General features: G+C 41.2%; 1 protein-coding gene across 3 annotated transcripts in view; it reads left to right on the forward strand.

Moving 5' to 3' along the window:
* MYOF (myoferlin) overlaps nt 1-17467 on the forward strand; it is a 128828-nt gene that overhangs the window by 17171 nt on the left and 94190 nt on the right. For all 3 annotated transcript variants that reach the window (XM_033130762.1, XM_033130763.1, XM_033130764.1), the window contains exon 4: nt 14463-14571. In XM_033130762.1, coding sequence (XP_032986653.1) covers nt 14463-14571 — 109 coding nt within the window. The remainder of the gene's footprint in view (nt 1-14462; nt 14572-17467) is intronic.

A 17467-nucleotide genomic window follows, 5' to 3' on the forward strand; every position in this document is an offset into this window, starting at 1 on the left:
TTGTTAATTGCATATAGTTATTTCTTACCTCTGGTGGTTTATCTGAACTGCAGCTATATTTGGACACAGCAAAATCACTTCTTCTTCCACACATGTGTGACCCATACACATCTCTTTCAAGTTCTAGCCCCACTTCCATTTTAATGTCTTCTTATTGGTCTTTTGAACCCAACAGATCTAAACCTGACTCATTGTCTTACTGACTCTACCAGTTTCCAATGGGGAAGGGTTCTGATGGTGCCCGTGGTGGTAACGGGGGTTGTCCCCTGAGTAAAGCTGGGGGACTTGCCAAACAGGTCTCCATGTGACAAGAATGACCTGAGTTCACCCCATTCCTTGATTTGGACTTGGGCATTATACACTCAGAACCCAGTCTGAGGTTACCAATTCAAACTAACCTAGCTCGCAAGTAACCAATGCTTAAAAACAGTGTATTTGTTATTTTCCAATTGAAGTAAATGCCTGGGTGGAGGGTATTCCTACTCTCTGATTAATGAGTTTTCCTTTATGTCTATACCACATGGGAAGCCAAATTACTGTATCCAAATTACTGTATCCCAATAGTATATCATTGACCATAAGATATACTATTAAATTAATAACAGGTTTGGGGGGGGAGCCTGACATTAATGCCTACAGCAATTGTAAGAAGCATCCCAGTTTTTAATAATGTCACTACATTTGAAAATGTATGTGTTAACATCAGGCACATTTGGTAATCAGAAGGCTGTAAAGAGAGCAATAAATTAGAACGAATTAGTTGAGGCAGGGTGACCATATGCCCAGATTTATTTGGGACAGTCTTGGTTTATTGTCCTAGCACAATGATTAATTAATAATGCCCCTTTTTTTTTTTGTCAACAGTGGCTTGGTTTGACCAGTAAATTAGATCATCACTCTAGTCTCTAGGGTGGGTGTCAGACTAAGAGAGCCAGGACAGACATCTACTCCCTTGGCAGTGCTTTGATAGATACTACCCATGGTCACCTTTGATGACATCCTTTTCCCATATTCCATTGCTTACCAATGCCCCTTGTGATGGATGCAGTTTTTCTTAAGTTACATAAATACATTCCAGTAGGTTCTGGTTCCATTCTTGTAGACTGAAACCATTTTAGGTTATGCTGCCCATTTGAGCTTTGAACCAATTATGTGATTACCTATCCGCCCCCCAACTCCCAAAAGACAGCATATTTCTTACATTTCCAAGTTCTGAGGAAGTGGGTGGTCAAGCCTCACTGTAGCCTCCTATGTGTTACTAATAATAGTCTCTTTTCTTCTTTGCTCCCTTCTTTCCTCTCTTCTTTCTGCAAATGGTACCACTGTTTATAATCTACAGCAGCCCTCTTCAACAGAAATATAGTGCAGGCTGCATATGTCATTTAACATTTTCTAGTAAGTAGCCACATTAAGAAACAAAAAGAAACAGGTGAAATTAATTTTAATAATATATTTTATTTAACTCAGTATATCCAACATATTTCAATATGTAATCAGTATCTTAGAAATTATTGAGACGTTTTGCATGCATTTTTTTGGTAAAGTCTTTGAAATCCGGCGTATATTTCACACTCACAGCATATCTCAGTTCAGCGTAGCCACATTTCCAGGGCTCCGTAGCCACATGTGTCTGGTGGTCACCATGCTGGATAACATGGTTCCAGACAACTTGAGCAGAACCTCAGTTCTCTCTGGGTCTTTTCTCTTTTATGTCCTACCCAGTCTGCTGCCAGATCTTACTTTTTCTTCCTGGCGTTGTTTGTGCCATGTGTTTCTTACTGGCTCAGGCCTTTTTCACTTTGTGCTTCATCTATTTTAACATGGCAGCAGAGCCTGGCGGGCTGGCCCTTTGAAGCTCTCATCTATGTTTCACACAAAGTCCTTGCTTTCTGGAAGGTTCCATTCTCGAGAGAGAATCAGAAAACAAACAGATACATGAAGAAAAATATCATGGATCAGATACTATGAAGTGCTATAAGCTAAGGAAACTGTTATAGCCTACGAAGAAAAATAAAGATAGAGACTTATTGAGAGTGGGGGGAAGTTTTACATGAGATGGTGGTAAGGTGATAATGGAACAGAGATCTAAATAAAATTAAGGAATGAGCCATGCAGCTCTCTGGGTGGTGAAATAGTTCAGGCAGAGAGAACAGTAAGTGCAATGGCCCTGAGGCAGGAGAGTACTTGGGGAGGTGGAGAAATGCGGTGGAGGCCAGTCAGGCTGGAGCATGGAGAGCAGGAGGGGCTGGGATGGGAAAGGAGATGAGATCAGCAGAGCCACAGCACCCAGGACCTTGTGAGCCACAACACAAGCTTTGGAGTTCATTCCGAGTAGAATAGGAATCCATTAAAGGATTTTGAGGATGACCTGACTTATATTTTAAAAGGATAGCTCAGGCTTTCGGTATGGAGACTGGACCAGTTAGGGACCAGTTAGGAAGCAGGGAAAACAATACTGGGAGACTGTCATATATTTATTTCACACCTGTTGGAAACACAGTGGGGCCCTTGGATGAAAACAGTGATGAGGAGAGGACAAATCCCCACCTAGGACTCACCCTGGCACCTACTTTGGGCGTTTGGTATGCATTTCGGCATGTAGCTGATGTGCAGTCTATCTGGTCCTTTTCTTTGTAATTTTGAACAAAAAAAAATACAGTGGGTCCTATTATAAGAGGGTCCTTTAAAGTTAGGGGCTCTATGCTCTGTGCTTCTTCCCTATCAGCCGAGAATGATGACATTTGGTCTTGTTTCCACCAATGAAACAATGCACCGACCTTGGTCAAATGCCCTATACACTCAGGAAAAAAAAAAAGTTAAACCCATCTGGGAATTAGCTGTATCACTGTCCAAAATATTTGTGTATTTTAGCCCCAGATTTTCTTTTTGGCTTTTCTACTAATGATTTGGCTTTTGAGGATCTGCTCAGTGCCCAGTGTGGGAACGTTTCCCTCACCTGGAAGTGCAGGGTGGGGTCAGAAGATTTCTCTACCAGCTTAAGGAATGTCTTGCTTGTTGACTTTCCTGTTGCCATGGACACCGTCTGTGCAAATATGACTCACATCTGCTGCTCGGGGCTTGTAAGCAAATATGCCAGGCTGCCTGGGTTTGCATGTGTTTCCACTCCCACAGTGACTGCCCTGCTTCGACCCAAGCAAGCACAGTGCTGGTGCGTGAATAACATGCCTCCTCAGGCACTGGGAGTGGGCTGGGCCTTCAGTGCAAACTGTTCTTCTTCACTTTATAGGCATCCAACCAGCCATCCAGACTAAATGATGGTGAGAAAAGAGCCAGAGGAGCCTGTTGGTCACATGATGAACATGAAATGATATTTTTAGCTGAAATGTCCAGGGGAAGGATTTTCCCAGTGTCTGAAGAATGAGAGTTGCCTTTGCAGGCCAGCAATATGGCTGTCAGTTAGTGATGATGTAGGGAGTGCCAAGGGCTATGCTGAGCTCTTTGAAAGCAATATCCCACTTAATCCTCAGACACCTTGTGAGGCGGGTCCTGTTTTTCCTCAGAGAGGTTTAGTAATCTCTTCAAGGTCACACAGCAGGTATGTGGCAGAATCAGCATTTAAATCCAGGCCTATATGCTTGCCTTTTACATTATACTGAAAACTTCTGACCCCCAATAGGAAGCAAAATGTAGGTGGAATGATGGATTATCTTTTGGCTAAAACGGAAGTAGTTTTTCTTCTAATTTTGAAAAAATTAAGAATACTCATTATCAGAGTATTGGCAGCTCCTTCTAGGTAAACATTTTAAGGAGGTATCTTTATAGTCTTGACTAGTAAGTCACTTATTCTCATGCTCTATAATGGACAAAATTAATTCTGAGAGTATATCTTATCTCATTTGATTTTCACAATGATCTTGAGAAGTGGAGAAGAAACTGAGGCTCAGAGGGGTTGAGGCTGAGTGAGACTTTGATCCCTGGGTGTCCTGGTCTTGCTGTAACTCCACTTGAGTTCCTAAAGGAAAATTATCTTCATAAGCCTGGAAGTGTGGGAATGAAAGATGTGTGTTTTCAGGTGTGTCTGTGCATGTGTGCTCATGCATAGGTGCCAGGGAGGAACAAGAGATACCATTCAGGGCTTTTGCATTTGCTTTTCCATCTGCATGGAATGCTCTTTCCCTCCAATTGCAGCAGGTGTAAAATCTTGTCATTTGACCTCTGCATCTCTGATTACTCAACCTGGAGCTGCCTCTGCCATCACTGGCCATCTCATTGTCCTGTTTTATTTCCTCAGAGCCGTTCTTGTTAGGGAGCTCGTGTGGATGTGGGAATGGTTGGGGAGAGTCCACAGGGGCTGATGGACATTTGGGTTGGTTTTTAGACAAGTACTCGAGACTCTGCTGATTACAAGTCAGCAAGGTACTTAACTTGATTGGACAAGGTACTTAACCCCTCCAGGCCTCAGGACACTCATCCTTAAAGTGACTGTACAGAGGGTGCCAAAAAAAGGTATACATATTTTAAGAAATGAAAAATGTATTAAAATTGTAATAGTCAATATATACCGATGTAAGATGAATACAAGTCATGTTTGACTTCTGCAATTACAAGAGGCACTCAAAGTGGTTCCCATCAGCATTTAGACACTTCTAATTATGGCGAGCTACTGCTTGGGCAACGTTGACCAGTGTCCACTTGTATACATTTTTTGGCACCCCTGGTAGTTTGGAAATGCACGCATGCTAAGATGACAAAACAGGGATCAGATTTACCCTCTCCCCACAACTAACACAACCAGAAAACTAGATAAAATGTATGTAGCAGTGGTTTCAGATATTAGAGATTGGCAGAACAGCAGGGTGAGACCCGATAGAGGGGAGAAAAATGAGATGAGCCTTATGAGTGCTCAGCTTAACTCCTAGAGACAGTTTCTAGGCTGCAGTGCAGAGAGAGGGAACTTGGGCAGCTCCATCCTGGCTGTCTCCCAGAGCTGGGGAGGTGCAGGTGGGAGTCTAGAGCTACACAAACACGCAGAGAGAGAGAGAGAGAGAGAGAGAGAGAGAGAGCCTTAGATTTACAGACGGTTCTCTTGACTCTTCAGCTGAGTACTGGTCAGTGAGGAAACTACCTGAAGTAGGGAGAAGAACCATCTGAAAGGAACAGGCAGAATAGTCCTGGGACTGCACACTGGACTGGGAATAGTTACTGCTCCTACCAGCCAAGGCAGAAAAACCTTCTAATTCATGATCTCTGGGTAGAGCACTCAGAAGGATTTTACCTCAGTAACATTGAGAAAAAACACAGAAGTATTATTAATAAATGATATTATTAGTAGACATGGACAATGAAATAAGTATAATTATATTCCATAGATTCAGGAAGGTAGAGCATGTTAAATAGAGACGTGGAGGACATAAAAAAGATCCAAATTCTAGGGATGCAGATTATAATGTCTGAGACGAAATGACCATAATTATCCAAGAGTTTGTATTTCTAGTACTCTTATTTTCCCACTCCATATGTGTGTACTTATGCATTCAAAACCACCATCACATACACCCCCGCACAAATGCCGAACAAAGTTAGAAATATCATCTGAGTGTAAATCACTGAGCGAGCCATCTGTTTTGCAACATTGTGAGTAAGAAGGAGATGCTACAGTCCTAACAGTATACCTAGGAGGAAATTTACCCAGGCCATTGCACAAGAGGAGGTGTGGGCAACTGGTCAGCTGTAGGATCATGAGATCAGTTTGGATTTGGGCTCTTCCTGACTGGGTGACTCTTGGCAAGTTTCTGCATCTTTATAATGGGGGCTGTAATACTTCCTCAATAAATGATAGACATAAGGGCAAATTTCACATAATGAAGGAAAAAAATTACTTCAATTTCCTGTGGAACAACAGAATAGCTAATCGTTGTTGTGGGCTTACTATGTGCCAGGCATTGTGCTAAAGCTATTCCACACATAATCACATTTAATCTTTATAATGACATTAGGACAGACTTATCCCCAGCTTACGGATGAGAAAAATGTGGCTCAGAGAGGTTCACCAAATTGCTTAGTCACCCAGCTCTTTAAGTGGAAGCCCATGGATTTAACCTAGTTATGTTAAAATACTCTTACACAGAGCCCAGATCTTCCAGGATTTATTCTTTGTGTGTGTTTGGATTGAGGGCCAGGGTAGTACTAGGGGCTATAGAATTAGAAAAAGAAAAAGGACAAGTTTGGGTAGTGAAAATACTAACTCCCTGGGCAAAGATTTTATTTATTTGTTTTTGTTTGTTTGTTTGTTTGTTTGTTTATTAAAACAGAAAGACTGTGGTTTGGAATGAAATTAATTTCATGGGACAGTGTGGTATCACTTATGAGAAATTTTCATTTCCTGGTTATGTAGACAAAAGACCCTGTCTTCAAACTTTGAATACTTTCATCTGTCCCAGCGATGAGACTCACTTCTGACACGGCCACGTGTAAATCTGACCGTGGGATTGGCTTAGGTGGTCCCCATGAGTTTTCCTTCTCCTGGTATGGTTGGTGAGGAGGGATGGACAGCCCCAGTTGAGGCAGGTTTTCTAACTGAAGTGGCTTCTCAGGCTGTGTGAGAGTCTAAAGCAGAAGCAGATGTCACTGTGGAACAGGATTCTCAGTGGTGAGTTTTTTTTAGTTCCACATTTTCAATAGAGCGGCAAAGCTATGAACAGATCAAAGCTGGTTTGGGCCGGCTGTCTCAGGCTGCTGGAGAGGCTGAAGCTCACTGTTTGGGGGAGCCTGTTAAGCAGCGGCCACAGTCCTGCAGGCATCTGTTAACATCTCTTAAGTAAAGGTGGGCCATAGGCCTGGAAAAAGGCACCCAGAGACACTAAAAGAGAAAGGCATTTCATAATGATAAGAGCTATAATTATCTTCTAATTGCACTTGGAGGATCATCTCTTAGGAGAGGAAGCTTTATAACCTGTAAATCATTTGTAAGGTCGTTGGACTATCTTCAATGATAGGTCAGTTAATTTATTCATTCAACAAATATTTGCTAATGTCTACTGTGTGTCAGACACTGCTCTAAGCACTGGGGGTACTCCCTCCAGGCCTTTCATGGGGCTTACATCTGAGTGGAGGGAGCAGATAATAAAGGGAGACAAATAAATAAAGGGAGACAAATAAATCCACATGTAGTATAGTAGATGGTGATAAGTATGATGAAGAAAAATAAAGCAGGGAAAATGGAAGAAAACGACAGGGTGAGAGGTGTGTGTGTGTGTGTGTGTGTGTGTGTGTGTGTGTGTGTGCTGGTTTAGATGGGGTTTTTGTATAAGAATGTGTTTTGAGGTCTGTTTTATAATGAAGCAGCTTATGAGACATATAACTTTTAAAAACTTCATTCAGATTCCACTAAATTGGATTTTATTAGAACTCACCTACAGCTTGAAGTTTACTTCTGGTCTAACCCCGAAAATAAAAATTATTTCCAAACAGATTCATGGAATACACAGCATTAAGGGTGGGGAGGGAGCTATTTGATATATGTAAGAGAAGGGACTGGTTTGAAGAAACGTGCACAGTGATTGTACAGAAATGGATGTGGGCAGTTACAATGGGTCCTTACCTGTTCTCCATGCCCACCTGCCCAGATCCCTGCATAGATAAACCTGCCTTCCTGTGATTTAGGCTGTGCATGAGTTCAGACCAGCTTTCCCTGCAAGTACTGGCCTCCAGTCACATGCTTTTCTTAGATCCCTTTTTCTAGAGCAGTGTCTGAAATCATAATAAAAAGTGACCACATTTCACCCTTTTAATCCTCACAACTGTCGGCATAAGAAACATCCAAACCTGTAGAGACTTTTTATGAGTTTATTTGAGCCAAATTGATGACAATTGCTGGGAAGCAAAATCAAAGGATTGAGAAAATGCTCTGCAGAATGGTCGTTTTGCAGCTTATTTTATACAGTAGAATAAAAGAAGACATAAGGAGAGTTACGTGAAATGCATTGATGATAAATAAAGGGCGTGAGAGAAAGCAAAGCGGGGAAATCTCTGGGATTGGATAAAACGTAAAATGGAGAGACACGTATTTATTTTACATTGGTAGGTACAACATAGTTAATAATTAACATTTACAGCACTTGGAGATGGTATGAAGGGAACAAGATAACAATGAGGGGTTCTGTGGTCTGTGCTTGGGTGCAGCGATTGTGCCCTGGGGATTCTAGAAAAGGAGATTACTCTGACATTTTAAAGGCATGTTATCTTAGATGCAAAAAGACAATAGACAGGCTACTTAAAGTAAACATTGACCTTTGTCAAGGAAGCTACAGGCCTAGGATATGACTGCAAGCCATGATTCAATTTTAGTTAGGAATTTTTGTTCAGACCATCCTATGTGGTTACTTTCAGTCTCTGAGTTTGTAAGGCCCACCATACAGGACTCCCCCAAGCTTCTCAGGTTTATTATAAGGCCTCTTTTTCGTCCACACAACAATATTATTAGATAGGAGTTTTTATTATTCCCATTTTACAGATGAGGAAACTGAGGCTCACAACTTGTAATACAAGGATGAATGAAATTTGTCAGCTTTGTTTAACTCCAGGTTCTTAATCACTGTGTTATTTTGTCCTCCTTACCTCATAGAGTCCAAGTGTTGGATGGATGGATGGATGGGTGGATGGATGGATGGATGGATGGATGGATGGATGGATGGATGGATGGATGGATGGATGGATGAACAGATAGATGGATGAATGTGTGAAGGAATGAAAACTAGTACTACCTTGATTTTAATGCATGAGGGATTAGAGAGAAACAGCGCGTAGGAGCTCTGCTAAACCATCCAAGTAGACAAACATAGATTGACATCTTTGAGGGCTGAATGAACAGGAGAATTGGTCAGGTGCAAATAGCAAAATAGCGGGTTACAGTCATTTATTCAAAAAATAATTACCAAGCATCTCCTACATGCCAGACATTAGGCTAGTTAACCTGCCCCTTTGCAGCCACAAAGTAACTCACTCTGGCCTCGGTGCCTCATTGACCAGGAAGGCTTTGATGTAGAAACCTGGGCTTCCACTTAGCTCCTTCCTTTGTTAAAGTGACACCATTTGCAGCAGAGTAGGGAAGGCCTGGCAAAAAGGGAGTTGTTGCTGGTCCTGAATCCTGCAAATCCTTCCACAGCCTCCAGGCTGGCTCAGTGATTCCAAAACCCGGGAATGGAGTTTGTTAAAAGTACAGGGCTCAGCCCTACCCCAGGGATGGTTGTACACAGCCAGGTTTGGCATCCACTGTGTGGACCAGCATTTCTACTTTTCTAAAACCCCTGCTGCCTTTTGATGAACAGACCAAAGGCCTCAAGGCTCTCTGGCAATCCTGGTATGGATAAGGAGGGGAAGCCATGGGAAAGGTGCATGTGACTAGGCCTGCAGAATAGATTTTGATAGAGTTTTGCTTATTATTTTTTTCTGTTAAATAACTGGATTTCTATGCCCATTTTTCCAAATATGAACCTGTATTATCATATTGAATGGGCTTTTAAAAAAACTACACACATCCCCCTTTCCCCAGGTCTGGCTTTGCCAGTTACCTTCCCAAACTCCCAACCATCCGCCCACCCCTTCACTTTTCCCTGCCCCACTGAAACCATTGTTTCTCAAACTTCCTGGGTATAAGAATTAACTAGAAAAAAGTCTGACTCAGGGTCCTGGGAGTCTTCAACTACCCTGATGGTTCTCCTACAGGGCAGTCAGGAAACCACGCTCTGAGGAATGGTTTATGCGCTAATCCAGAGGGAGAGGGTGGGCTGGTGGGAGACTCAGGAGGGTTTCCTGCTGGTGAGGGAGTGCGCTTTGAGGGGCTTTCCCTTACCAAGGGCTTCCTGTGATAGGATTCGCTGCCATGGCTGCTCCTGCCTCCCACCTGTGGGGGAGGAAGAAACTTTCCCCTACCCTTCTAGGTTTTTTCAGCTAATCTAATAATTAAGTTGATATGAAACAGATTAGCAAGGAAAAATAACCAAATTTAATTACATGTTTATTTATGGGACTCCCACGTACAGGAGAGGTCCAGAGATATAAATGGGAAATGAGGTGTATATGGCGTTCTGCATTAAGGGTGAGGTAAGATACCTTGGGGAGGAAGGCCACTGAAGGGTGATAAGAAAAGCAGATGTTCAGCAGTTAGATGTTTGCTCCACCCTATAGATAGGTTGTAAAAAGTTATTTCTGTTGATAATTCTTAGTATGCGCAAGGCCCCTAATGTAAATTCTTTAAGGGGGATTCTCACGAGCTTGCAGGGTCTCCATTGCCTTCAGCTCAAAATAATTCACATGACAAAATGGCACATCTTGGGGACACCAGTTCTGAACCCCTTCACACTGTACAGGGTTTAGACAAGCCACCACAAGATGTGCCCCTGTGGTATGCAGAGTATTTGAGCTGAAGATAAGTGAGACCCTGCAGGCTTAGCAAGAATTTTTGCCCCACCCCCCTTTAACTACCTAGGAGAATTTGAATTAGAAGCCTTGCCCACAATGAGAGATTATCAGAGATAACCTATTTTGGTCTATCTGTAGCGCAGGGCAAACTTCTAATTACTGGACATCTGCTCTTCTTACCATACTGCAATGGCCTTTCTCCCTGTCTGAAGCCGCAAGGTGATCTTTAGCTCAGAATGCCATACATACTTCATCTTTACCTTTCTGTCTCTGAACCTCTCATATACGTGGGGTCTCTGACGTCCTCATGTATGTGGGGTTCCTGTGGGTATGTATGTATTAAATTTGGTTATTTTCTCTTGTTAATCTGTTTGCTTGTATTTAATTATTAGACCAGCCAGAAGTACCTTGAGGGTAGAGGAAAGTTTCTTCCTCTCCCACAACACCCATCTGGTTGAAAACCAGAGAGACAAGGTACATGCTTGGCTCTCCCACTTTCTGCCAGGGGCCAAGAAAAGAGCTTGATGAATGCTGGCCCAGGGTAGGGGAAAGCGTGGGGAAGGGAACCCCATTGGTCATGCAGGCCTGGCGGAAACGACAAGGGTTAGCAGGCTGAGAGCGTAGGGCTTCAAAGGGTGGGCAGGCCATGGTTCTTTTCGGTGTTCTACAGGGGATCTGGGAAGAGCTTGGAGAAGTATTTGTCCTCAGCACAGTTGGGGACTGTTGTTCCTCCTCAGAGGATAGGAAGTTGAGATGTCTCTAGGGGCAGAGATAATGCAACGTTCCAGACTCCAAGTTATTTTTCCTTTCCTCCGTGAAGGGATTTCCAGTAAACCCTCCTCCTGTAATCCATGTGGGCGGTGTCCTTGCTGCACAGAACAGCTCGGTATCCTTGAGCTCCCCTCATTAAGACGTCAGCCAGCAAAGCCCTTACTCACCACAGTGGCATGTGGCTGTTAAACATTTGTGCCCCAAAGAGCTCATGCTCTTTTTCAAACACCCTGGACTCTGTCTGTTTTAACAAGAAGGAAACAGTGGAAGAAGTTCTTAACCAACACTTTCATGACAAAGTTGACTAGTTTACAACTAAACTCTTTTGTGTACCCCCAATCATAACAGCTAATTTTCAAGTAGTAGTTGTTCCTAGAGACCCAACTCAAAACTGTACGGACATTCATGGACTGCAAGGAGCAGGAGCAGGACTGGCTTTTTTGTCCTGTGCAGAATACATCTGCGTTTTATTAATTCCACAAGTCAAGCTGGAGAGCCAACAGGCCTTGAGATTCTTACTATAAAGTTTCCTTTTGAGATGTGGTCCATCTGTTTTAGCGGTGAGTGGAGTCCATGGGGAGACTCTTATTTTTCCATGGAATTATAGGGCAAAGTGTCCCCGTTAATTGTCACACTGAAACATGTTAACATATTTATAGTATTAGTAATATGAAAGAAAAAGGGTTCTTGGGTTAGTGTTACCTCCTTTAAAGGAAATTGGCTGTAGTCTGACTGAACTGTTTTTATCCCCTGTGTAGGAGGCCAAGTCATCATTCCCCAGACTCTCCTAGTATTTTATATCTAGGCAACATCATACAAAATAGGCCAAGCTAGGCGGGGCGTGACTTCGGGAGTCAAACAGAACTCAGACTTCCCCATCCGGGATGTTTTCTTCAACTTAACCATGAAAGCTCTTAGATGTTGTAACTGTTGGCATTTTTTCTTCAGCTCAATGTAGCTGTTAAAAATATTTTGGGGACTAAAGCCTTTCTAAGCTTTCATCTAAACACATTATCTTTACTTCAGATAAAAAAGAAATTCAAGTTTATTTTATATCTTCCGCACCTCCCCCCTACAAAAGCATCAGAATTTTATGATGAAAAAGTGACGTTTGAGAAATGGGACTAAAGGTTTCTGAAAGAAGGAATTGAGATTAGACTCCATACTTGGCTTTATTTTTTCAAATGTACACCATAGTTATTCAACATTTATATACCTAAGGAAGTGATCACCGTGATAAGTCCAGCAACCATCTGACACCATACCACGCTATCACAATATTATTGACTATATTCCCTATGCTGTACATTACATCAGGTATACAGTATAGTGGTTAGATACTTATATAAATTAAGAAGTAGACTGGTGCAGCTGCTATGGAAGGCAGTGTGGAGGATCCTTAAAAAATTAAGAATAGAATTACCATATGACTCAGCACTCTCTCTTCTAGGTATGTACCCAGAAAATCTGAAAACATTTATCTGTAAAGATATACGTACTCTGATGTTCATTGCAGCTTTGTTTATGGTGGGAGGCTGAATTTTCCTTTCCCATTTCCAATAACTGACTCTACTTGTGAAATTAGAAGAGATTAGAGTTCACCATGGTTGTTGAGTGTTGTCTGGGGTTCTGTCCAAGAAAGTATACACTTCCAAGAAACCATGTATAAATGGTTCACATTATTGGGTAATTTGATGAAACAGGGTGCCATAGCAATATTCTGGTATCATGCAATATAATATTAACTAATATTATTAATATCTCCGGGTCATGGGGCAGCCAGTTAGAGCACAGTGCTCATAACACCAAGGTCACCGGTTCAATTCCCACATGGGACAGTGAGCTGCACCCTTCACAACTAGATTGAAAACAATGACTTGACTTAGAGCTGATGGGTCCTGGAAAAACACACTGTTCCCCAATATACTCCAATTTTAAAAAAATTAAAAAGAAAAGTATCTCCGGGTCACATTGGCTGTATGTGGTAAATGATGTGTCCGGGGTTAACATCAACTTTCACTTCCTGATTTAAAAAAAAAAAATGTACTGTTTTTTAAAATAAAATGAATGTTTCTCCATAAGATGAACTTTTCTGCTTATTATTTTTGCTGTAAAGCCCGAATGTGTTATGCTGAACTACAGTTTCTTCACCCTGGTTTTTTTGCTATAAGGAATCTCTTCTATCACTTTGAGGACTTGACGCTTCGTTTTGTATTTTGATGTTAATGATATTCCATGCTATCACATCTGCTGTTTATTAGTATAAATAGTTGCACATGTAGGCAAGATAAAAGTAAATAACATTTAAAAATGCTTACTATTTCTCTTTTCCTGTTTCATTATCCATACTGAAAAAGAGCACACCCCTGCGCTCTCTTTGCTTTCTGATCGCATTTCACAAAGGAAACTTCTTCAATTCCCCCATTCTTAATATCTTGCTGTGCGTTATAACCCCCAATTTACAGATTGTATTCTATTGCTGACATTTTTGTTTTGACTAAGTTCCTGGGGATGTGTGTTTTATAAATTTTTTTGATCATGTGCCCTAACTATAAAAATTGTTTTGGGTGTTATTCTCAATATAAGTAGACTTATTTATTCTTTCCTTCATTCAGTAAATATCTGTTAAGAAACGTACCATGTTGTAGGCTCTGGGGTTAGAGTAGTGAACAGAACAGGCAACAATTCCTGCTATGAGGGAGCATCACTCAGTGAGGAGGGACACCTGTGTCCTCCTGTCCCAGTGTTAAGTGTACTCGGAGGTAAATGGGTAAGTGGTAGAGGCTGAATATAATCCCTTGGACTAGGAGGAACAAGAAGTGCACACATCCAACTTTTGAATGCTGCTCCAGAGTATATGGCATGGCGAGTTGACCCCATCAGTAAACTAACAACCTACTTATACTTCAAGGTCTACTTGGGGGGACTTTTTACAGTTGGCAATGTTTTATGGATCCTTTTAAATTACAGAGGAATGCTTGAATTTTGTCCTGCTTTTCTCTCTTCATGGATTTGGGGCAGCGGGTATATTCAGTCTTTGCCTCTCACCCACCTATCTCATTCATGACTTCAAATGTCATAGGCAGCATAGTTTGATTCTTGAAATGACTAGTTATTATGGAGAAATGATGGCTGGTATGCAATGATGACTATCAAAATACACTACAAGGGTGAGAACAAAACGGCCCACATTTCATTAGGAGTGATTTTAACGATAACAGATGAATAGGAAGGGAATTGGGAGGTCCTATGAGTAAATGGAAGTGTGCTGCTTACTGAGATTACTGTGTACTTTCTTTTTTCCACTGCAGATTGATTGGCACTGCCACTGTATCACTGAAGGACCTGATTGGTGATCAAAGCAGATCGCAGCCATTCAAACTGATCCCCCTGCTAAACGAAAAGGGGCAAGATACTGGGGTGAGCATTTTCCGTCTTGTTGAATGGCTTTGAAGTGAGATGGTTAAGCAAATGTTTATTAAGAAAAGAGTGTGAAATTATAATTATTAGCTCAATACACACACACACACACACACACACACACACACCTACTGGCTTTGAGATAAACTGATCCATTTGCAAATGATATGGCCTTATTCTATATTCTCAATCACAGAACTAACAAATTAGACAAACTTGATTTTCTACAACAGAATGCTGTAGAGTGAGTGGGACCCTCTGTGCATATTCACTTGGGTGTTAACATTTGTGTGGTGAGCATAGCTGTGTATCAGACACTCATTAAAACATTTTATAGAAGGTAATTCATTAATATTACCTTGGGATATCAAGATGTTAATAGCACAATAATAGTTTATTATTGCGTTAGCAGCTGAATGTTGTCTGATCACAGCCTCTCTAAATAGGTACATATTGATATTGTTGATATGAGACCAGAATTCTCTTTCTCAAGTGCACTTTTAAAAATAATTGATTCAAGTATCAAAGCTCCCAGATTTCCTATGATTGCTAACCTGCCCTTACAAAGTTACCATGTTTACACCATTAACCTCTAACACCTTCATTTTGCAATCAATTTATTTTGCTTGGGAGCCTGGGTAAGGGGAGAAAATTTTATACTAAAATAGGCCATTTTATACTAAAGTAGGCAAGAACACAGGCTAGTTTTCTCAATGTCCATTAGGAATGTCAATTTGCTGGTCTAATTTCCCAAAATTACGCGTTTCCTATGATTCAGCATTCTAAACATAAAACGTAAATGTAGAATGTCAGCTATCATCTTTCTACCCAAAACCTCACTGAGAGAAATGATACTTAGAAAAGATAGTACAAGTCAGTGATATTTTCAGTTGTCCTTTTTTTAAAGAATAGAATAAAGCTTATGTAGAACCCTGGAATGGCAGAACTAGGGTAATTGAATGGAGTAAGAAAGATGAAGAGCCTCAAGTCCTGTCCTCCCTAGCATCTCTGTCACCCCCTTTGGGGGTCCCTGGAGCACCCCTGGGAGTCCTGAGGTTATTGGGAAACCACTGATCCAGAGGTTGAGCCACTCATGTACTCTTCTACGTTTCGAAAGTTTGATTCTTTGATTAAGTTTAGCAACGGAGCCCCTCAGTGCCTTCTGCATTCAGTCTTCCTGTTGTGGCCTGGGTCTTTAGCATAAGATGCTGCGCCTATGCTTCTTTATTTGCCATGAAACTGTTATTGGGGGCATCATTTAGTATCCTGTTCAGTGTCTCCCAGACCATTGTTCCCAAGAGACAATTACCAGATGTAGCAAAAGTAGCAAATGACAGTGTGAAATGCCCTTTTAAATTTGAATTTCAGATAAACAATGAAAGATTTTTTTAGTGTACGTGGTGTGATAAAAAAATACGATGAATATTTAAATTAAAAAAATTATTACAGTAAAAGACACATTGCCATTAACCCCCCTCAGAGTACTCCCCCTTGCCTTGAACACACTTATCCCATCGTTCTTGCCACTTTCTGAAGCGGTTCTGGAAGTCCTCTTTCGTGAGGGTCTTTAGTTGCACTGTTGTGGCTGCCTCGATGTCCTGAATCAGTTGAAAACGTTTACCTTTCATGGTCATTTTGACTTTGGGGAAGAGCCAGAAGTCACATGGTGCCAGATCCAGCGAATAATGTTTTTGACAGAAGTTGCCAAAGTGATGTGTGACATGGCCAAGTGCCATCCAACAGAAAGGCAGGGATCTTCAATACCGGAAGTAGCACAACAAACCTTAGTGACAGTGTGTGACAAGTTTCAACTTGTTTGGTGCAGTCAGTCAGGTGTGAGCTACGGTTGAGAGAAGGTGTGTTTTAAAGTGTGCCATAAATCATTCTCCGTCATGACAACGCTCTGTGTCACACATTGCTTCTGGTATACGACAATTTCTGTCAAATAAAAACATTACGGTGTGTCCTCATCCACCTTATTCACCGGATCTGGCACCATGCAACTTCTGATTCTTCCCCAAAGTCAAAATGATTCGGGACATCGAGACAACCATGACGGCACAACTAAAGACACTCATGAAAGAGGACTTCCAGAACTGCTTCAGAAAGTGGCAAGAATGATGGCATGAGTGTGTTCGAAGCAAGGGGGAGTATTTTGAGGGGGATTCATGGCAATGTGTCTTTTACTGTAATAATTTTTTTTAATTTAAACATTCACCATATTGTTCGGTCACACCTCGTAAGTATGTTCTAAATATTTTGTCTGTATTTTAACTGGTAATTTGGGTGTGGTGTGGTGTGTGTGTGTGTGTGTGTGTGTGTGTGTGTGTATGTGTGTGTGCCATCTTATTTGCAAAGGAATCCTTTTATTCTGAAGTTTGTAGTTCTTCATTTTTGCTGTTAAATTTCATTTCTTTTTGGCAGATAGTAGTTGTGGGCATGTGTTTGCACCCCTCTGTTGACTCCTCCTAGCAAACTTTTTTGAAATTTTGTGGGTTCATGAAATATAAAAGGATAGGAAACTGCCCTAAAATAATGCCACGTGTGAGAAATTTATCTCAGATTTAAAAAGTAGGAATAACTTTATGTCCTGTAAGAAACTAGCATGTTTCTTCCTTTCTGATAATGAAAGTTACATAACATTTTCAGTTCTCCTTCTTGCCTTGGCTTCTAGCCATATTGGGGTCACATTTTATGCAAGAGGCAATTGCCTCTTGAATTTTATGATTTGCATATTTGTTTCCTCTTTAATCTGACTTGATTCCCTCTTGTATCCTCTTTTATGAATCACATTGTTAAGTAATTTTTTGTTAGTCATTTAAAGTTCTTTATAGAGAGAAGTGTAAAAATAAGTTTCAGCAATTAATAAAGAAGTCAATGAGCAAATAAATAACAT

This window comes from Rhinolophus ferrumequinum, chromosome 16 (assembly GCF_004115265.2).
Source record: "Rhinolophus ferrumequinum isolate MPI-CBG mRhiFer1 chromosome 16, mRhiFer1_v1.p, whole genome shotgun sequence".
Classification (NCBI taxonomy): domain Eukaryota; kingdom Metazoa; phylum Chordata; class Mammalia; order Chiroptera; family Rhinolophidae; genus Rhinolophus; species Rhinolophus ferrumequinum.